General features: G+C 49.8%; 2 protein-coding genes and 1 long non-coding RNA gene across 5 annotated transcripts in view; 2 read left to right on the top strand and 1 right to left on the bottom strand.

Annotated features, from left to right (window-relative positions):
• SLC35F4 (solute carrier family 35 member F4) overlaps positions 1–1,343 on the top strand; it is a 129,892-nt gene extending 128,549 nt beyond the window's left edge. For both annotated transcript variants that reach the window (XM_075104248.1, XM_075104247.1), the window contains one exon: positions 927–1,343. In XM_075104248.1, coding sequence (XP_074960349.1) covers positions 927–1,168 — 242 coding nt within the window. In that variant the 3' untranslated portion in view covers positions 1,169–1,343. The remainder of the gene's footprint in view (positions 1–926) is intronic.
• On the bottom strand, positions 18–10,177 carry LOC142062172 (uncharacterized). Its single transcript, XR_012662391.1, has 5 exons — positions 9,877–10,177; positions 4,326–4,511; positions 2,757–2,913; positions 1,531–1,644; positions 18–1,059 (listed from the first exon to the last, which is right to left on the bottom strand). It is a non-coding gene; the product is annotated as an uncharacterized LOC142062172 (long non-coding RNA).
• Positions 8,654–20,727, top strand: CCDC198 (coiled-coil domain containing 198). 2 transcript variants are annotated; one of them, XM_075104246.1, is made up of 6 exons: positions 8,654–9,036; positions 12,130–12,206; positions 16,031–16,117; positions 16,831–16,929; positions 17,355–17,520; positions 19,993–20,727. In XM_075104246.1, the coding sequence occupies exons 1-6, from the start codon at positions 8,820–8,822 to the stop codon at positions 20,238–20,240; spliced, it is 894 nt and encodes a 297-aa protein (XP_074960347.1). In that variant the 5' UTR covers positions 8,654–8,819; the 3' UTR covers positions 20,241–20,727. The 2 variants fall into 2 exon arrangements, 1 of the variants encoding a protein (XP_074960347.1); XR_012662390.1 differs by lacking the exons at positions 12,130–12,206; positions 16,031–16,117; positions 16,831–16,929; positions 17,355–17,520; positions 19,993–20,727 and adding an exon at positions 9,934–10,256 and having other exon boundaries at positions 8,946–9,036.
• Positions 20,728–22,538: the final 1,811 nt, after the last annotated feature.

A 22,538-nucleotide genomic window follows, 5' to 3' on the forward strand; every position in this document is an offset into this window, starting at 1 on the left:
AAATAAGGACACGGGCATGCAGGCAGCGGAAGCGGTTTATTGTCTAAACAGTCAAAATCTGTTGTCACGTATTTCAAAAGCAGTTCAGTCTCCTTGAGCTTCTACGGATGCTCCTGGTGATGGTGGTAAAAGCCTTTTCTTTTTGTCTTGCCTCCTTTCTCTGGGAGTGAGGGGATGCATCTGTACGATGCAGAGGAGAGGGCAGGCTGATCCCCAGCCAGCAGCCCAAAGCTGGTTGCTGCTGAGACGTGGCGGGGTCAGCGTGCTGCTGCTGTGGCTCAGCACGGTGCTGCTGACTTGCCGTGCAGCAGCAGGGCAGGGGCTATAGGTGGAAGTTCACTCCCGAGTCCTAGCTTGTCTCCTCCTCCTCCCTTCACCCTCTTAGCCTCGCCACTCCAGATATTTCAGCATATTTTCAAAGAAACATCTATTTTTAGGGAAATGCAGGTCAGAGCTGTGAAACAGTCAGTACCTGTAAGAGGCTGCTGAAGGGCTCAGATGTGCTGTTGTGGAGTTGGGCGGCTGGGCCTGGAGGCGTCGAATCCAGCTTTCTGACCTGCATGCTGCCCTCGCCCCATCACTGGTCCGTGCAGCCCGAGGAAACATCGTGGTGATGCAGCCTGCTGTAGATAGCGTTACCGTAAAGTACCTTCCCTCTCAGAGCAGAAATGGAAACTTTGAGGCTTAGACGGGTCCTACAAGGCTTCCTCAGAGCCTGCATGAAGGCAGTGAGGAGATGTGGCGCTTCCAGTACCACGCTGTCAGGTCAAAGCTGTCCTCTGAACTCAAGGAGCTGGTCACTCTAGAGGACCGAGAGCGATGGGGCCAATATCACAGCCAGAGTGCAGCACGCAGGTCACAGAGACGTGCCGGGCTGTAGATCACCCTGCTGCAGTTTTGATGGCATTGTCGTTTCTTCTTCACAGCTGTGGATCTGTTGAAGCACAAAATGATCTTCAGTGTAGTGAGGTTGGGAGCCACCATCATCATTTGCGTTGGTTTTCTGCTGATGCTCCTCCCTGAGGAATGGGATGAAATAACGCTGAGGTTCATCAACAGCTTGAAAGAGAAGAAAAGCGAGGATCATGCCGACGACATCACAGACACCAGCATTCACACGAGAAGCAGAAGTAGAGCTAACGGGACAGTGTCTATACCACTAGCTTAGGGCTGGTGGACTTCAACTGCACACAGATGTATATTCTGTGAATATAGCTTAAATTTCCTCACTACTTGTATGCTTAAAAATGACATTTACTCTGAACTGGAGATGAGCTGTAAGATAAGAGAAATACATCTGTAATAAATGTTTACATTTATACACTTATCAAGGAACGGGTGTAAATAACTACAATAAAATGTTTTATAATAAAAACAATTTAAGCTTGTGTCTTACTGAACTGGTGGGTTTAAAATATGGATGGGGTCTACATCGTTTATCTCCTTTTGCTGGCAAAAGTAGAGCCATTCTCAGGGATACAAATCTCGGATATTTCCAGCTAAATCTCAAAACTGAACATGTCGACTTACTCTCAGTAAAGTAACCTTCCATTCCAGACCTCTCCCAGCATTTTTGAGAATTCACTTCTCAAAGAAGCCAGTGTTCACATTGGTATTAGGAATCATTATCAGAATAACTATTCTCTGAAATGCAAAACATCAATTTTCCATTAAGTTAATGTTATTGTGAAATATGTGATGAAAGCTACTTTGCACATAACCTGGGCAGGCGTCTGTGCGCCTAGCCTGGAGGCGCAGCGCTGCAAGCTTGTCACCTCTCCATTGCGAACCGCACCTGTAGCCAGCAGAAATCCACAGCTCAGCACCCACGTCCTAACCCACGCCACTCATACCCTCGACTCCAGGACTGCTGCGGCACCCTCAGCTGGCTTCACGCCTTGGCCCAGCCTTTGCTAAAGAACCAACCCCGCTCGTGACACCCATGGGCTGCTCCAGCCTGTGACCAGGTAGTCACAAACGTCCTGTAAACCTGAACCCACCCGTGGCTTCGGCCCCCCCGAACGGCACGAGGCTGCGGCGCTAGCCCCGCATCCCTCTCGGAGCCATGCTGAGCTGTGCCGCTTTCCAACACCAGCTTTCCTAGCAGTGGCGCTGGATCTTGATTACCTCTAGTAAAGCTAAAAATAGCTTTAGTTCTCTCCTCTTCTCCCAGAAAAGCTGTACTCCCAACTGAGCAAGCTTCTCGTGAGCGCTTGAACACCCCCGTGATCGCCAGCATCCCTGGGGAATGTCCGTTCCTGTTTTCTAGAGCTTTTCCTTTGGGCCAAACAAATACTTTTCTTAACCTCCAACATGAAAAAAAAAGCAAGCTTTCAAAAGCCAAAACAGACCAACCAGCCCACCTAGCGCCTGCCCTAAGCCTGTCAGTGGGTAATTTAGTGTGGCTGGTTTCTGTTACAGCAGTCCTAGGCTCAGCCACGCGAGAGGGCGGTGATGTGCAGACAGCAGCATTTTTTTCTTCCTCTTTTTAAGACGAACAGAAACAAATGGAAAGTAACACAGCTTGCTGAGCTCTACTGGCCTGCCCCCGGTTGGTGGGCTTGATTAGCAGCTAGTAGGGGTTGTTTGATGGTATTTTTTTGCCAGGGAAAAAAAAAATCATTAGGGAAAGGAAGTGTTTGTCATCAACAATACCAGCTACATGATAGCAATGACTGCGGTTCTTATTACAATAACAGCAAGAGCACGCCCAGCACTGAAGCCATGATTAATTTTGGGGCTGACTGCAGGCTCACCTCTCTGCGAGCACGTCCCGGCCAGCGAGTCCTGATGCACGAGGGGGGTCCCGTGGCAGCCCCATGGCTCGGCGAAGCGCACTGCTGAGGCGGCAGTGGTAGGGCTGCAGGGTGGTGGGCAGCCGCCGTGTCCCCCGGCCCTTACAGCCTAGTACTGCTGCACAGGGCAATTCATGCAAATAGTAACAAAAGCACCTTTTTATTTGAGACTCTTCTCGTTGATGGTTTTTAGCTTTTAACATTCATGTCTAAACGGTTCCTTGCAACCATCAGAGCTAACAATATACTTGTGTATATTAAAAAAAGAAAACAAAAACAACCCCCCCAAAAAAACCCCAAACATACCAGCTTGGGCTCTTCCATCACAGAACTGCAGAATTAGGGCTATAGAAACCAACCCAGACACCCCCCGCCCCGCTTTGCACTAAAGCCAGAGGTATAAGTTTGGGTACAGATCGTCTTTTTAAAGTCCCTTCTAGCATTTGAGAAGATGAGCTCAAGCTCCTCATCTGCTGCTTTTGAAAGGAGCTTGACATTAAAAATATTCTGAAAAAGTGAATTATATCTAATAGGAGATACTGATGGGACGATATGGCTGAGAGCAAACAGCACGTGGCAGCTTGGGTACCACCAAGTTGATATAGTCTTTTACACTAATAGTTTTAGCGATGTGGGTTACTGAAATTTTAGCTCCTGCCAAACAGAACGTGTGGGAAGAACAAACATTTCCTTTTAGCATGCATTGGTGAGTACATTTTGGCAAGCAGCTTCATGGCAGCATCTTCAGGCCCAGGACTGGGTCCTTCAAGGAACCTCATTGAGTATTCAGCAGGGAAAATCAAGTGAAATCTCCACGTTTGAGTCAGTTTTCCCCTACTTGAGATGTTTCATGGCCAGGGGCACAGCGTGTTACTGTGCCAGCCTGTCACTCTCTACAAGCAGCCCCTGTGCACGTCCCATCCCCAGGGACCTGTGATCACCTTCGCATTCCTGCAGGCAGGGAAGGCGTAGCTCTGAGCCCAGCAGTCACCTTCCTCCTTACCTCAGGATGAACAGACAATGTCTAACCCAGCCCAAGCTTTCTGCTAGGAGCAAGCACCCCCCGCATTGCTGCCTGTACAGCGAATGGTGCCGAGGGTTGCACAGGGGCTGTGGAAGGCCTTCCCCTCTCTGCCACCGCTTCGCTCCCCTGCTATGGGAGGGCAAGAGGGACTTGCTCCTGCATCCTTCCCACCATCAGCTCCAGGCAACATCCACCACTGTAGCTACAAGTGCCCCGGATCCCCAGAGGCAAGCAGGTACCTAATCCCTCAGTTGCATCGTGCTCAGATGCTTTCCAGCAGTGCTCGTCCTGCTCAGCAATTCATTAAGGCGCCCTCGTTCACCCGCTGCCCAACCTGCAGTTTATCTTCGTTATTAAGCGAGGAAGGTAATTGTTTTCCCGAGAGTACAGCTCAGCCTTTCAGCCAGAGAAAACCCATTAAACCCAAGAAATCAGACAATAAATGGAGGCTATTTTGCATTACAGCACTGACAACCCATCAGAGGGACGCAAACCAATAATCACACCTGTCAAGTGACCGATCAGATGGTTACTTCTGCTGCTGCAGGTGTCTCTGATGAGTCCTTTTATTGTCTCCAGCAACATGAGAGTTTCATTTCAGTTGCACCATCTTGTTTGCACCCCAAGGAAACCGCCAGTTTTGATCTGGCAGCTGCGTTATCAGATTCTCCTTCACTCCAGGGCCCGGCTCTCTGGCAGGAAAACAAAACGTGCTGTGAATAACCCGCCTCGAGCATCGCTGCCTGCGCACGCCCTCTCCGGGGGGCTCAGCAACCAGGCACTACGGACAATGTTATCTCGGCACCACAAGTATCCTCAGCCCTGGCTGGGATAAGATGAACATCCCCTATTAATATAAGCGACAAGCAGCTGAGGGAGGAATGAGCCATATTTCTTGACTTTACAGATGTGTAATAATGGGATCTATTAGTCGCACCGGTCTGTATCCCAGGCAGTGCTGGATTATTTTCCTCTCTTCACTGCTCTGTTTGTTCACACTATCACTAGCTAAACCTGCTGCAAGCATAATAAATGACAACAAGCCTATTCACATCATTATGGTTCCTTCTGCTTTACTCACTGGAGATTTGCACAAAGTCCAGCCGTTGTTCTGGCAAAAATCCATGTTGCCCACTTTCCATCTCCTCCTGGGCCCGTGTTTCCTGGGATTCAAGGGCAAAATCTGCATCAGGCTCTGCAACACACTGGGTTCTTGCAACTCACCTCTTCCACTTGCCCTCCCAGCCAGTAAAAGACAATGGGGATAGGAAACACCTACCCGACCATGCACTTAGAATCACAGAATCATTTAGGTTGGAAAAGGCCTTTAAGGTCATCATGTCCAGCTGTTAACCCAACACTGCCGAGCCCACTACAAACCATGTCCCTAAGTGCCACATCTACACGCCTTTTAAATACCTCCAGGCACAGTGACTCGACCACTTCCCTGGGCAGCCTGTCCCAATGCTTGACAGCCCTTTCGGTCAAGAAATTTTTCATAATATCCAGTCTATACCTCCCTGGTGCACCTTGAGGCCGTTTCCTCTTGTCCTACTTACACAAGTACCTCTCAGCATTTGGGTTTTTTTTTTTTGCCCAGTGTTTTTCTTTTGGACCTTAAGCTTCCCCCCACCTCAATCTCTGTGATGAGCTGCGATGCTCTGACAAGCAGCTGCTTTCCCTGTGGTTTGGCACAAGACGCACACCATGGAAAGCAACACACGCCGCACATGCAGCTGCAGCAGTAATTTAAAACTCGTTTTCAAAGAGAAGTTTCAAGGCAGAGGCAATCCGTTGCTGTGGCTGGACATTAGGTGGGTGTCCCGAGCCAAATCCTCCCCTTGGCTCACCTTTGCTCCACCCACTGGTGAGTAACAAACTGCTCCTCTGTGGGAAAATGCCCTGCCCAGAGTCATGGCACTGCCCTTCCCTCGGGCTTTTCCCTGTATCTTCCTTAAAACAAGGGCATCAGAGCACTTAGGGGTCAATGATTTCATTTTGACTACAATAAATCTTCTGGAAAATCCAATTCTGGCAAGATCAGTATCACTTATAGGTTCCAGCTGAATTTGGCGGAGGGTTTCAGGGAATAAATAAAGTGGCAGAAAGGTATAAAGAGTTTTCAACTCTCTTGGGAAGGCCCACACACTGTCCTTAACAGCGACGTATAGGACCAAAGCTCCTTCCAGCCCCATGTTTCTACAGCAGAGCACTTGGGTATCAAACTGAACCTTAAATACAGGCAAAAAACAGCATTAAATAACCCCTCAATTAATGAAAAGGATAAGCTTCACATCCCCAGGAGGGCAGTGATGACACCAGCCTGAAGCTCAGGCTTACCTCAACGCATCCTTGCCCCCATCAGACGCCAGCGCCTGGTGTTAAAAGCAGGTTTAAGCAAGGGGGTTGACACAGATTACTTTGTGCTGTAGCAGGGACTGTCACTGCTCACTCTCGAGCCGAGCAGGTCAAGGTGATGCCACTAACCACCATCTCCCCCACCACATGTGCACAGCTCACCTGGCAAACCCCGCAGCATCCACCCGACACCCTGCACAGCCTCAGTCCAGGGGTAATTTTGGCCCAGCAGTTGCAAGTGATAATATCTGGCAGCCTCTCCCAGTAGCATCGGGCCCTTCTGGGACCCAGCTCAACCCCAAGCTTGCTCTCAGTTTGCCCCAGCAACCTGCAGGAAGGACATCTTTTTGCAGCCTGCCTGCCTCCTCCCACCCCAAACCCACAGCTGCTGCTCTTGGCCCTCTTTATTTTATACAGTGAAGGCATGTGGAGACCAAAGCACGGCTCCAAATTACACAGACACTGATATTTTAAGGTTTTTCTGGGAGATATTGGTCATCAGCTGACGCAGCATCAAGCTGTGAGCAGTGCTGTCAGGCTGACGTCCGTGGGCACGCGTACCTCGGAGCTGTACCGTAGCAGGGGAGATGGGCCTGGCACCCATGAACCAGCCAAAAAACACTGCATCACTTTTAAATGCAAAAAGAGGAGCGCCTCTTCACCTAGAGCTCCTCGGGATGAAGTGCTTGGAGCAATATCAGCCTCGGGTATGTTTGCCCCTTTGCAATCACTGTGCGACAGGCCGTGGTGCCAGCCTGCACGGCGGGCAGGGAAACCCATCCGGCTTCGAAAGAAACCTGGCCAAGAGAAGGGGCTTCACAGAATCCCAGCATAGTAGGGGTTGGCAGGGCCCTCTGGAGCTCACCCCATCCCACCCCTGCGTGAGCAGGCACATCCAGAGCAGGGGGCACAGGGCCGCGTCCAGGCGGGGGGTGAATGTCTCCAGGGAAGGGACCCCACAGCCTCCCTGGGCAGCCTGTGCCCCTGCTCTGGCACCCGCACAGGGAAGGGGTTTGGCCCTTCACGTTTAGCAGCATGGGGAGCAGTGGGACCCTGCAAGGCTTCAGCAGGGTCAGGGCCACAGCACCACACCCAAATACAGCACGGCAGGCACTAGCTTTAACATCCGCGGATTTTCCACAGCTCTGACACATCCATTATGACATTTAATTCACATTTTTCCCAAGCTGCTAAACAGGAATTACCTGTTCTTGGAAGGGGAGGGGAAAGAGTGGTGGTGGGGAGGAATAGATATTAGCTTTGGGAAACTCCGGAGGGAAGCAGGGTGTTAAGTTTATATTTTCATTTGAAAAGGAGAAAAAAAATACCGAGTAAGATACTCTGCTCCCTCATGCCCTGTGTGACCTGTTGTAAAGTAAAGTCATAAGTGATGTTGGTGCTTTGGGGCTGAAAACATGAACAAGCTGGGTTGTTCCAGGGACGAATAATTTCTTCTGGGAGGTGCCACCCCTGGCCAGTAGCCTTTTGCAGCTCAAAACCTCTCTATTTCCATCAAGGGGGAGCTAAGTGGTTTATCTGTGCATCTACTGGCAATGAGTGCTGGATGCTTGACTCTGCCATGAACCTCGGTTCCCTGTGCAACCCTCCTCTCAGCACTCCTGTCCCAAGAGAAATGCCAAAAGAGGGCCCAGTCACTCCACACCTGTACAGGACTGTTCCAGGAATCCCAGTGGGATGAGCTTCTGCTAAACGAACCCCAGCTCTGACACTGTTTTAGGCTCTCCCTCACACACTGGGTGTTTGCCTGTTTCCATGTTTCACAGCAGAGCACACAGGTGCTCTGACCTCCTCCACAACCCTATTCCTTCCAAAAACACCCAGCCTGCAATAGTAAACTTGTTACATAAATAATCCTCCCTAAATATTTTTCCAGCTGCTCCACCTTGGAAATGAATGACTGACTCCCTACAGCTCCAAGGAACCTGTGCCCTCTGAACCCCCTCATATGCCTTGGGAATAGAAAGGAAGAAAAAAATGAGACACACACATCTTTCCCTTATGCACCGATCCTGCTACATTTGGCCCAAATCCTGCAGCAGCTCTAAGACTGCAGAATATGGCTCACTTTGGCTGATGTTTTCAGCTGGGTTTGTGCTAGAGCTGTATTTTTTCCAGCAGTGCCACTGGCCCGCAGGAGCAACGGCAGAGGATGCGCCTCAGCCAGCCCCTCCCTCCAGGCTGCTTCTCCCACGCAGGTGGGAGATGCTTTAACCCTTCTGGTACTCTGAGGATTGAATTTCCTTCCAAAAACCAAAGATTTAGCAAAAGAACTGCTTGTAAAAATACCTCCAGGTCAGCCAATGGCCAGGTGAGTGGTGCGCCTGTTGAAAATTACTTGTAGGTAAAAAGGAAGCTTCCCCAGGGCTTGGTGCTGGCTCCAGGAGCTGCCTCCCCCTTCTCCGTCAGCAGCAGCCACCTTTTATCCCTGCGGGGGAATGGCCAGGGCTGGGTCAATGTTTAACTGAGCAGGGAAGGACATGTGGGCACGACTGTGGGAGCCAGCCCCGGCCTCGGCCACGAGCTCCCTGGGAACTGCGGTCGCTTGCAAAGGTCCCTCTGTGTGCAGGGAAGACAGTGCATGAGGGGTTTTCCTTCTCCTTTCAAAGCCACTGCTCTGCAAAATGGGCCTGAGCTCTTCCAAGGCACACCCCAAGGTGACCAAGGTGGCACCGATGCACACCGGGGAGGACCTGCCCGCTCTCGCTGCCCCGTACCAGCTCCCCGGCGTGCCAGGAGAGCCCAGCCTGCGCCCGCCAGCCACGGCAGGGTGGGGAAAACCCACGTTTCACCAGCAACTTCCACCTCTCCGGGAGACCTGGTATGGGAGAGCCTCTGCAGGTAAGGGGGTCAACAAATTATTGCGAAGCACAGGGCAGAGACCCACGGGACATCAGCGGGGGCTGCGGGTTTGCTTGCTGCAGTGCAGGGTGGGGGTAGGTCTGTGCACATGCCATGCTGCATCAGCAGCTTTGCGCCATTTCCAGGACAATTTAGCTTTGGGAAAACTCTTTCCCTGCCACCCAGCCTGTTTTGGAAAGCATCTCAGTCACCAGAGCCCCAATCCCAGACTCCTTCCTCCCACCCGTCATCCCCCTGGGAATGACCCCACTCCCCAGCATCAGCCTGGCATGCAATGCCGCCAGCCCGCATCCGAGCAAGCCCTCGTGCGGCAGCCCCGTAACTCCCGGTTACACACCCGTTCTGCTCACCTGCCGCCACTGGGCATACCCATATCATTAGCTTAATTTGAACTAGATTGTGGGTAATGTGCTCAGCAGGTGAAATTCCGCATTAAGATAAATTATAGCCATGTCTCACACAGGATTAATTTCATAAACCAAGAAGCAGAGGAAGGCAGCGTAGCTCTGTGTGTTTTTCTACAAGTAGCATTGTGCAGCCTGTCCTGCAGCCTTTCACAGTAGGGTTTAAACTCCATCCATACCCAAACCTTTCCCAGAGGCAAAGGAGGAGGTTTGCACCCATCTGAACGTGGCTGCATAGCTCTGTACAACAAGCCGGACGGTGACGAATGGCCTCCCACAGCCACAGTAGGCGAGTGTAGAGAGAAACCGCCATGAACACCTACGTGGTTCGAGGCAGGGCAATGCAGAGGAAGGAGGATCTGCAGCCCTAGCACCCCCCTCCCCTCTTTTCCATTCCCAAAAGTTAATTTCTTACACACGCCGAGCAGCGTTAAGCACCGCTGCTTCACCAGCGGCTGGATATTTCTTTCAGGATCATCCACCGAGAGGCATCAGGAGAAGGTGAAAGCAAATAAACCTCTGGCACGATAGCAGTGACGCTCCCGGAGCCGGAGGTCGTGGGGCGAATACAGATCAGGTCTGGCTGTGCAACAGGGGGTTTCAAGTACTTCATGACAGCAAGAACAACCAAATATTCCTGTTCTGGGAAATTATCATCACTGGGTATTTAACAAGTGCTTGAAAGAGTGTACTTTTATAAAAAATACTTTAAAATCCCCTCAATAAATGTCATTTTCTATTACTTTTCGTTTTCAGAAATAAAAAGCATATGCTCAAGAGCACTTGAGCAATGTATTAGTTTGAGCTGCTGTCTAAATAAGCAAAGCCTCCAAGAGAACAGGTTTTGCTTGGTTTATGAGGGTTCGTCTTGGCTTGTGTTAAATCCCGCTTCCTCCAGTGCAGAGGATCTGCTGCTACTAAAGTGCAGGGTATTAAAAAAGAAAAGCCACAAGGATGACTTCAGCTTGGGCCCCACGCTGCCTCGGCGGTGGCTGCGCAGTGGGACAACAGTCCCCACCAGCATCACGCAGGTGGGCCGGGGACCGTCCCTGCCCCGGGAACGAGCAGGTCTGGGGACAGCGAGCACTTGGCTCTCGGTTCTGTATCTGTAGGGGATAAGGGCAAACCTCCTACAAGACACACGCATTGATAGGATGAGAGGGAATAATTTAAATATTTTTTTAAAAAAAAAATCTCATAAGGAAGAAATAACTTCCCAAAGCCATACACTTTGCCAGAACGAGGCTCTCCCAAACCTGTGCCAGGTCCCACGTTCCCAGCACCGTGAGCCACCTCCTTACATTTTACTCCCCCTTTAGAAATTCTTTATGCACTGGCTTGTCCTGCAGATTGAGAAGCAATAACTTCACCACCACCACCACCACCCCACCTTCGCTATTACAGGCTGCTGTTTCAGCGTGTGCTCCCTAGCAGCTGAAGGCTGTCTCTGGAGCTGGAAATTTTCACTTCACGCTCCCATTCCTGCATGTGCAGAGCTGCCGCAGCTTTTCTCGGCTGTTAATCATTGCCGGTGCTCAGCAGAGCCCAGCAATCATTTATCCAATGCAGTCACCACCTCGTCCCATACCCCATCACCTTCTCTCTCTCCTCTCCAACAGCCCTGCCTTGGCAATCTTCCATGGGGCTCATTTAAAGGGACTGCTGAAGTCCCCCATGAGGTGGCCGCCAAGTTCTAATTTTTCTTTTTAATATAACTCTATATTTGGCACCAACTACAATGTAATTCCTCCACTTTATCCCCAACTGCCGTCCCCTGCAGCCACCTCGGGGCTCCCACCACAAGGAAGCAGGAGCTGCTCAGCAACACCTTGCTTGCTCCACATATAAAATGGCATTTGAGTGCACCAAGAGAATTTTTTTGGAGAACAGTTGGAACAGAGAAACTCTTTTGTACAATAAATACTTACTGTGCATGCAAGTATTTACTCGTGCAAGGAAAAGACAAGGCAGCATCGTCCATCCAAGAGCACCAGCACAGAACAGACCCAAGCCCAGATGAAGTCCAGGCCTCAGCAAAAGCACTGCATTAATAACTAGAAGGCAATCGCCTGTGTGTAGCACGTTATTTCAGGCTGATTTCCAAAGACGATGACACTCTGATTGTACTGCTTGTCTGTCCATAACCAACTTCTGAACCCACTGGCTGGCTGTAGCCCAGCTCTGCCACAGTCAGTAAAAACATCAGAGAGATTTCCTCAATTCAACCAAAAAAGATAATAAAATCTCAGGGATTGTGCAGCAAGAAGAGACCCAAACTGCTGCCCCTTCCCCACTTTAAAAGGGCAGGCAGGTTTCTTGGCCAGCTGATGGTCACAGGCCACTGAAGGAGAAGAGGACCCTGGGTCACACAGGGAGGCCACAGGAGACTCGGAGGATGGTTATTGTCACATACAGGATGCACGAGAGCTTATGGGGGGAAGGAGGAGAGGTACGTGGCAGGCACTTGTTAGAAACCACAGGCACAGGTACGTCCTCACTTTATTTCTGCAGCTAATGGAGTAATTTATACCATGTGTTACTGGGGTACTCAGACCCATTAGTAGGACATGCCAAGCAAAAAATAGGGCAGAAAACTGTTGCTGACCACAGCCTAGCAGTAGATGATCACACAAAAGTAACTTCATCCATTTCTTCTCTAATTTTTAAGGGCCCCTTTCTTTCAACACCGTGCCGGAAAAGGGAGAAACCAGCATCATTAAACAGCACCCGCCTCGAAGACCTCAAGTAAGACAAGTTTGAAAAACTCCCTGTGGAATGGCTCTGGTTGACCCATTGACATGGGCTTTCTTGGAGATGTGGGCACATGCAACAGCAACATGGTGGGGGAAACAAATATCCTACAGCAATGCAAGTAGGAGATCCTACCTCTAGATGATCATCCCTAGATGAACTTTATCACCAAACCAAGTTTGATACCTGGGGCAGAGGTTATTTTTGGTTCATTAGCACAAGGGAGAGGTCTTCATAGTCTAAGACACGGCAAGGCCCTGCCTTTGCCCATCCACCTGCCTCTGTGGGTCTGTGTCTTGCTGGCCAGCCCTTGTGTGCTACGGAGACACCCAACAAGGACACATGTCCCAGCGCTGGCCACAAGGCCACCTCTACTGCAACGACCGGCTTTGCTTTGTGGTATCTGTGTACCTGCTGCCAAACCTTAGTGCTCCCACGGGGCTAATGTGGCCAAGGCAGAGCCCTTTGTGGGGGGATCCATCTTGCATCACATGGGGCTCATTTTGGCTGTTCAGGCCAAATATCCCATCAAGGTCTGGCATCAGCTTAGGGGCACAGAGACAGGTAAAGCAGACGGACGTGCTTTGCAATAGTGGCCAGTGAGAGTATAGAGAAGTTATTTAGGTTTTAAGAATTGCCATGCATGCTGTGTACCTACATGTGCCTTCACCTTCTCCCCCGAATAGCACAGTATATCCATGTGCACGCACACACACCTGTATGTCCCCCCCCAAAAATACAACACCCTTGCTCAGTCCTCCATGACCTTCCTTTCCCCTTCCTGCACTCCCCAGATCCCCTCCCCTCCTCACCCTGAAACCCATGACTCTGCCTGACCTGGCAATTGGGGTTTTTCTCCACACAAGTGTTATCACAACACAATTAAAGCTGCAAAGGTATATTTATAACCTTATAATTTACTGCAAAGAAGGAAAGGAAACAACACTAATATAGCTTGGCACACAAGGGTTACAGTTGCTATTTAATTAAAAAAAAAAGACAAGAAGCCCTCCACATGCATTTTCTGTGGCGATATTTTTATGCACTGGTGCTTTTACACAATACAAAAACCTGGCTGAGGCTCAGGCTATCACATGCTCACAAGGCTAAGCTGGAGCTGCGTTACCGGGCCTGTACAATTCTTGCTGTGAACCAAGTTATTTAAAACCCAAACCCAGAGAAGCACAGAGCTTTCTGTCCTCCACCTGCATTTTCATTGCTTCTCCACACCCTCCCAAACCAGCCAGCAATACCTTACAGCTTCCCACCTCTTACCTGCTAGCTATTTAAGACACAAAGCTGTCAGTGTTTGGCTGAGACAGAGTTCTCCCTCATTGCCTACGTGCCCACAGGGGGTCAGGAAGGGATGCTGGGGAACACCAGGATTTCCCAGAGCGCAGCTCCCTCACTTAGCTCCTCAGATCCTTCTCCTTTCAGCTGCATTTCTTCTCTATTGCTTGGTCCAGGTCTGGGGACTCCAAAACTGAGAGCAAACAGGGCTCTGAAGAGTAAAAATAAGACAGGGAAAGGGGACAACTTGAACAGCCCCCTCCAAGCATGGATGCAGCAGGGTATCCTGCTTTAAAAAGCAGCCAGCTGCTGGAAATACTACCCCACACACCCCCACCCCATGCTCTCATTTAGGCAGGACTTTTAATTAGCAATTAAGTGCCAATGTGGTACCTGCTGCTGAGACCCTTCGAAGAGAGCCCAGCTGCACGAGGCACATCAGCAGCTTAATTAGGCAGCTGGAGGGAGTCCTCGGCAGTCGGTGGTTGGGGACAAACAGAGGCAAATGCACTTCTTGGCTGTTTAACCCATGAAAGAGATGTATTTGTCCCGACTGGCCATGTGCTTCTCTGTAGCACTCCTGTAGGTGCTGGGTCATCCCAGCACTGGGTGCCGCTTGGACCAGATACCACTGGGCATCTTCCTTCCCAGGCACCTATATCACCCCTTGCCATTAAAATCCTTGGGTGAACATCTCGCTTCCCTGTGTGGCTTCAAGACCCCCCTGCTCCTCCCTGAGGGCATCTCCACTCTCCCAAAATTTGGTGACAAACCGTTTGCAGGTGTCCCACGGCAGCAAACCTGCTGAAGCAGGGGTGCTTTGCTCAAGCCTTCCTTGCTGTGATTAAGGTCTTTTTAATATAATAAAGAACAGAGGAGCCACCAGATGGGGTCAGCTGAAACCCAGGCTGTGGCTCTGGCCAAGACTGGTGGGTTCAGAGAGCTCAGGTGGCCACCAACTATTGAATAATGTGTCCTTGGATTTGGTGGGGGGATGAGCAGCAGCAGCACCTGGAATGAGCCCAGCTACGCCCGATGAACTGTCACATGGAATCACAGCCCCATTTAAAAAAATCTCCTACCAGCATGTAGTTCTTAGTCGTTGATCTTATTCTCATTACGGCTGTATTTACATACTATTAAAACACTGATAATACTCATTGCACAACAACACTGTTAATCCTACCCCGTGCTTCTGCTGTTGCTGTTTTGGAGTGTAAACAGCACCAGCAAAAGCCCTTTTCCCTGCGGGAATATTTTCAAAGGCAGCGGAGCAGGAGGACGTGGCCTTCTCAAGGACTTTTACAGGATTTTGGTCGGGAGCGTTTCCAGGGGAAAATCCCATGAGGTTCACAGAGACGACAGAAAAGAATCAATTTTCCAGCCTGTGACACGACTTTAGCCAAAAGCCCGAAACTTGGCTTCCCCGCCGGGCGCAGCGAGATGAGCCGAGCCGACAGATGCGGGACTTTATCTGCCTTCAGCCACCCTGCGCTGGTGGCCTTGGTGGCACCTAGGCCTGATGCACAGCCCGGGCCACAGTTTCTGGTGTCACATGCTGCCATCTAGTGCCATTTTTTTAAGCTTCATATTCAGTTTTGTGGGGTTTTTTGATGCCGAAAGACTTGTGAACTTGGCGTTCAGGACTGATGGGGATGCCTCCTTTACATGATGATGCTGACATGTTTTTCTCCTGCGTTATTGCATTCACTTCGAGGATGCTTCAAAATTACGGCTCAGGCTTTGGCAGCGTTCAGTGCAGACACCCAGAGACACGTCACCATTTAGAGGGCACGCTAGTTCATATTCAAGAGGTTAAGGATGTCTCACGTAAAGTGTAAGTCAGGTCTCCTGATGAAGTCCTTGGTGATGTTCCCCTTAATTTTTATGGAAGCTGGACTGAGCTCCTTTCCTAGAAGGGGACACTGGCAGTATCAAGCCGTGAAATGACCCAGTGTCATCTAGTAGCTTGGCACAATTTTAAGACACAACTTAGGTCCTTAAGATAAAAATCCATGCTCAGGGCAGTCTCTGCACAGTCCTGCAGAGAAAGGTCGTACTCAAGCCAACACAAAAGAGACTCGTTTGACAGAGGGAATGGCGCTGTGGGTCACAGGTATCTGGGATCTGACCTTGGATGACCAGCTTGGAGACTTTATGTATTAAATGATGCTTCAGTTTCAACATGAAGCAATCTGGGCTGGGGTTTGTCTTCACTCTTGTCGTGGCTGGAGCCTTGGGTGCTGTTGAGGCTCAAAGAAAAATACCTACAGGGATGAAACTAATGTCCAGCTGGATTTTTGCTGCTTTGACTCTAATGCAGGAGCTTCCCCCAGTTTTGTCCACTCCCGAAGCACCTGAGGAGATGTTCATCTCCCCAAGCATCTGCTGGAGATGCCAATCTGCTTCCTGTATCCGAAGCAGCTGGGCCAGAATTGGAGCTGGAAAAATGTCGAGGTAGTTTCATATCAGGTTTTATGATTGTATGGAACAAGCAATGCTGAATATTATAAATATTAAACTTGTAGAGGCTTGAACCTGCTGTCCCTCCACAAGCAATTGCTCCTGCAAAGCCCCGGAGTCAGCAAGAAGTGGCTGCGAGCCCAGAAACGAAGGTAAGTGCATGACTCGAGCCCTGTGCATAGGTCGTTGCTGGCGGCAGGCTCCTTTCCCTCATGGTTTGGGCACCTTGAAGAGCCAAAGAGCAGCAGCTGATGTTTTACACCAGCTGTGCTCCCATCCCTGGATAAGCCCAGGAACACACTGAAACACTGGTGCGTGGGTGAAAGGGTGTAAAATAAGAGGAAAGTTTTTGAGTCTCAAACATGACAGTTCCCTGGATGAGGAGGACCTGCTGAGCCAGGACCTTAAATATTTTTTAGGCTAAAGGTTTGAGGACCACTTTTTTTAACAGCTGAGCAAGTTGAACACGCGTTGCTTGCAGCTGGTAGGGAGAGGGCTGCTAGTGCTGGGTGCCATAAACACACCCTGGACACCCCAAATGCGCAAAAGTGCTTCCTCCCTTTGGATCATGAGATTATTTTGGACAGCTGATCCAGAGCGGTAACACCTTGGGGGAGCAGAAGCATCTATACATTATTTTAATGAAGATTTTTTTCTGTCATGCCCCAGAGCTGTGAGACAAACTGCAAGCACAGTGGGAATCTGTGATAAATTTCTGCAAGTTGGCTATGCACGGAGACACTCGCTGCCTTTATCTAGGGAGCGCCCGAGGGGCCGGGCGTGGATTTGTGAGCTGGTGGCTGTTCCTTTCTCTTTCAGAAAATGCAGGTGTATTTATTTATTTATGTTTTTAAATACTTTGTAGGCTCTGGAGAGGAGGGGGCAAAGCCTGAGACACCTCCCTGGCAGGCGGCAGCACTTGCACAAGCTGCAGATGCTGGACTTGACCCGCAGGCGCCGAGAGGTAACGCCAAGATGGATTTGGGGAGAGGCTGGGGCTTCCCCTCTTGGATGGGGTCTGCCCATCCCGGGTGTCTCTCCTGTGGACTGAGAGGCTTAAAGCCTGCTGCTGGGAAGCGCAAATGAAGCTTTCCTGGTGGTTTAGACAGAGGCAAGGTGGGGGACATCCCCGGGGTCCCCATGATCAGTAATTTCTTCTGATTTTTGCAACACTTTGTCCTCATTTGGCTGTGTCCCATGGAGCACCAAAAAATCTGTCCAGGTCATGTTCTGTCACATGCCTAGTTTGGCAAATACCATTTGCCCTGGTTAAACTACTTGACTGTGTAATTATTTTCAGTGCCAACCCCCTAATGATATGCTGCGTCGAGCTGTTAAAATGTGTTCGCTCCTCTGCTGCTTGTGTTGATGACTTGTTTGCAAACCCAGGCAGAGCTGAAGCGAAATCTCCACAGGGAGGCAAATATCAATAAACAAAAAATCAAGGAATTGAGCCCAAAGAAAGTCCTTGACACTCTCCAGCGTGGCGGCAGTGATGAAAGCCGAGACCTCGTCCCTGCTGAGCACAATCAGGGTTTTCATGGAGACAACCATGGTAAGTAGAATAATTTTCTAAGGAGATGTAAAACTCACCAGCCTCTTAAATGTCATCAGAGAAGTTTCCCTGTGGAAGCTGCTTCCACTGCTCTATCTCCTGCTGTGACACGGTGCAAGTTCAAAAGACTGGAGCAGGGGGGAAAGCAGTGAGATGTGGTCATAAGGCAAAGCGTTGGGATGCCTTGGAGCAGGATGCAGGTCTCTGGGATGCTTCCCTCAGCATCCAAACAGACCTGAGTAGATGTGAATCAAGAGCTATGGAACAGCTGTAGGGGCTTAAGAGCAAAGACCCCAGGGCCAGGCCCCTGCAGGAGCAGGTTTCCACCGGCAGAAGAGTCTCAGCTTGTCCCACATGTCCCCTGCATGGCAAACTGAGTGCAAGAACAGAGGGTGTCCCTGGGGTCCCATGCCCTCGGAAAGGCAGGGAGTCCATTGGGTAAGAACATCCCAGGAGGTGAGCATATAGACCGCTGCATAGGTGAACATATGTGGGCTGGGGGAAACCTCTGAGCCTCCACCAACTTCAAGGCCAGAGGGGTGAAGGAGAAAAAAAATTGAAAACGACTGCCTGAAGACCAACCCTTACACCAGGTTTCGCCTCCTGCCCTCTGCCCCAGCACTGGACACCTCCTGCCCAAGCCTGGGGCATGCTCAGGTGGACGTAGGCTGTGACAATATCACAGTGGTCACTCTGGCAGGGTTGGCAGTTGCCCATTAAAACGTGCCCTGCCAGCTTTCCTTTAAGCACAGGATACGAGTTACTCTGGCAGAGTCTCCGCCACAACATGCATCCATCCTCAGCTGGGGAGACGAAGCCAAGCCCCAGCCCCGCACTAACCCGGCGACTGCCCCGTGCAGGCATGGAGCTGGTCCCTCCTGGAGGGAGCGCAGGGCTGACCCGCTGGTAGCTGCCGCCATTGGTGGGTACACAACTGCGTGGTTCCCTGAAAAAGTATACCAGGGCACATGGTGCAAACAACCAGCTCAAGTCTTCAGCTGGGGTCAAGCAGGGTGGGCTTCAGAAGAGCTCTTCTACTGCACCAGGTTGGTTACATCTCAAATTCTTCTGCTTTGGAGAAAGGAAGCATGACTTTCCCTTGCAGCAAAAGGGAAACCTGGATGATTTGAGATCACTGGTTATTTTCAGGGACCTTGTGAGACTTTTTTTGGGACAACAGTCAGCCTTGTCTCTCCCCTTTGACATGCATGAAGGACTGAAGGAGGGCACCCACAAGCATTTTGGGGTGTTGAAGCTTGCAGTAAGTCTTCTCTGGCAGGGCACCCTTGGGCATGCTGGGAAGCTGGAACTGGGCTCAGCGGGGCAAAGAAATGGAGAATGAGCTGCTTGAGCGATAGCTGCCAGAGATTTGCTCCAGGCTTCATCATTGCACTGTCCACCAATATGTTGCATTCATATGGATGGTGTGACCACTGGGCTCCTGCCATCCGTAAATGACCATGGGGTAAACGTTACAGTCAGTGAGGTTACACACTTTTTAGGTTTAGGTTTATATGATGTATGGAAACTGCTTCCCACTGCCCAGGGCAAGGCAATTTCCATTGCAGCTTTGCATCCCTCTGGGTGATGTGTAATTAAGGTGAGATGGTCCCGGTTAAACGATTTCCAGCCATGGCTCCATGCTACTTTCAATGTCTGATGTCAAAATGCAACAGGTGAAATTAATTTAACAGCGACAGCTCTCAGCCTCTCTTGGGCATGTCCCTCCTGCAGCCCATGCTGTAGCGCAGGAGGGAGCACAGCACGGTCTGCGTGCCAGCGATGCCAGCAAACACTGAGCAGGGGCTTTTCATTCCCCTGGGCGCCTTGAGGTTGGGTGAGCGGCAAGAATGGACGTAGCGTAATTCTGGAGGGCCGACCTGCAGGGCTTTGGATTCGGCCATGACTCCGACCTAAGCTTTGGGGCACTGGTTGATGCAAGCTGGGGAGCAGCTGGGGCTCTGGAGGTGCCAGGGCACCAAAGTTGACCCTACTGTCCCCAATGAAGGGGAAACCGAAGCAAATCTCAGCTGCCACTCCGTACGGTCATCCCTGAGTCACGAGCCCAGTTCCGCTTTGCTTGCACATGGCAACCTTTGGCACAGGCTGGAAATGTATTGCCCAGGATAAAAACGCTTAAATCAGTGAAAAACTTGTCTGTCGGTGAACTTTCATCAGGAGAAAGGGTGAGGAGACTTTGCTGCTCCTATTCCCTCGTGTTTCTTCACCTCAGCTCTCTTCTGGTTGGGGATAAAACCATACTGCCTCTTGCCAGACTCTATAATCTCACCAGATATGATCCTGAGTATATTATACCTTACCCTGCCCAGCCCTGAGCACAGGGTCTGGTCTTACAGGGGTCTCTCAGGCTCTTTTTTACCTGCCTCCAGCTGCCCATAGCCATTTCCAGCTAAAGTCTAGGGGACTGGGTCTGCAGTGCTGCAAAATTATGAATTTTTTTGTCTCCCTAAGGTAATACATGGGGCAGAGGACTCTCCAGGCACCATGATGGGTCTGAACTTTCTCCAAGCAAGAGCAGGAAGGTTGACCTGTGGTTCTGCAGGGAGTCACGGACGAGGGATCTGTTCTGGGACACATCCAGCACTGGCTCTGACGAGTGGGAAAGGGAAGAGAGGAAGATTTGCCACAAGCCTAGGCTTGTGAGAACCAGGACAGAGAGAGTTTCTCTCTTTGATGACTTCTTTGATAAGGATCTCTAGTGGCATGGCTTGGGGTCAGAGGGAAAGAAACAAAGCCCAGCTCTGGTGGGGCTGAAACCCCCCCCCCCCCCCGGCTGGAGGGACTGAGGGTGGAGACATGATGCTTGCAGTAAGCGGCGTTTCTGGGAGTATGGGCCGGTGGGAAGGACAGCTGGAAATAAGATCACTGATGTGGAGTGAGTAATGACTGTGGCTGAATCAAAATATCTAGGGAAAAAAATGGCTTGGACTTAGCAACAGTGAAGTGGGGTTAGAGGGAGGAGGAGGCTGGCAAAAAAACAAGCAGAAGCTGGAAAATATTATGGGTTAGCCCCAAATATTATGTTCCAACTGAAATGCAATGTTTTGCTTGCCTTTGGGTTACTCAACCTTTCTGTTTAACTTGTTTTTAACCTTATGGTCTTTTGTAAACCACAAAAACCCAGTTCAAAATACGAAGTGAAATGATTAATTTAGGAAATCTTTAAAAATAAATATTCTGGTATTTCTAAAATTCTTTTTTGACATTTGTTTTTTATTATTATTTTGTCTTCTTCCCTGCCCCAGACACAGAAATACATGTACTTTTTTCAGTACCAACTTCCAGTTTTATGGATAATCTTCTGGAAAAGCTGGCTTTTGTTCACTTGCCTTCCCCGCCCAGGGTTCAGCGCTGCACAGTGAGTGGTGGAAACTGAGGGCTCTCCAGCACGGCCTGCAGACACATACCCCAGGGGTGCTGGTCGAGGCTGCTGCACCCACCAGTAATTTGAACAAATTGCCCTGTTACGACCTGACATTTCCAAGTATATTGAAAAAGGTGATTATATGAAGGGTACCAGATCTATCAAAGAGATCCATGCAGTTTCCATCTCTCCTAAACTTTATTTTTTTTTCATAAAATTATCTGCTTTTCCTTATGAAATTATTTGTTATCTGAGAGAGAGCGTCACCCAGTTCTCCTATCTCTATCTGGTTGTCTTTGTAGGACTGTAAAGGCTACTGCAGTAAAGGTGCATCATCCTTGTGGAACACAGTAAGTCATTCAAGCACAGATATAAAATGATTCCCTGGGCTTTCAGTTACACATTGTTATTGTGAAAACGGGATATGTGGGGGGCTGGTGCTACACAAGGGAGGGAGAGAGCCCGTCACCAGCCCTGGCCCTGGGAAGAAGACCTGCCTGATTCCCAGCACCGGTTTTACCTCTGTTTGAAGTTGCAGAGCTGATGAAGGGCATTGACTCTTCCTCGTACCTCCTGCTTGTGTCCCTGGGTCACTTTCCACTTGGTCTTTCTAAAACCTCCCAGAGGGTAATACAGCTTCAAATCAGCCCATTGGCACAGGACAGGGACCCCAGGAGTAACAAGTATGATTATCATCACAGCAACCTTCATTTCCTTCAGTTGGAAATCTTATCCTCATTTTTCAAGGCAGGACATTCAGAATAACTAGATCTGGAGTCAGTTCTAAAACACCCAGGACAGCACAGGGGTTGGGTAGCTCAGGGCAGATGAAGCACATCCCACTTCACTATCTTGAACCTCCACTACCTCCCACAAAGCTGTTCTGGCTGTGTCCACGCTGCATCCTCAGTTTCCTGGATTGCATAGCCAGAAAAAGAGCAGGAGACACATTTTTAAACATATTTAAGGGAATTAGACACCCATGGCTGACTCAGTTTCAGCGGTATTTAGCTATTTGTCTCTCGCAGGCTTTATTGAAAATCCCAGGTAGAGCAGGAGCTGGAAATCACAGCCAAAGCCCCAAATCAAAGCTGGAACCTCCAGCACGGCTGCCCAGCACTGAGCATCTCTCTCCTGATTTCACCTTTCTCTCTCTTTTTGACATCCCTAAGCGTATAACCCATTACAACATGACTACATGCTTCATGGAGAAAACTGCTCCTTGGAGAAAGCCCACACGCCATGCGTGATTTTGCTGAAAAGCCAAGAAACCAAACCCCAACACAGAGAAGGAAGAAGAGGAGAACTGATTTTAATGAGAAAGGAGAACTGCTCGTGGCTAATAAGTCCATGTCTGGAGTCTGTGCATTTTAAAAACACCCCTGAGAACTTTGCTGATAAACACAGTCATCGTGTATGAGCTGGAAACATCGTGAGAGCTTTGAATTCAACGTTGAGGGTATGCTGAAAAGGTCAATGATTTAATGGGCTGGAACAATTCATCTGGCACTTGTCTATACACCTGTCCTCTTAATGATGTGACACATCTCCCTTCTGTGTTCCCATCTGTCAACAATTAAGCTATAATTGGTGGAAATGCAATTTATCTCCGATAGAGCTGCTTAGTTTTCCA

The sequence above is a fragment of the Phalacrocorax aristotelis genome, chromosome 9, assembly GCF_949628215.1.
Source record: "Phalacrocorax aristotelis chromosome 9, bGulAri2.1, whole genome shotgun sequence".
NCBI lineage: Eukaryota > Metazoa > Chordata > Aves > Suliformes > Phalacrocoracidae > Phalacrocorax > Phalacrocorax aristotelis.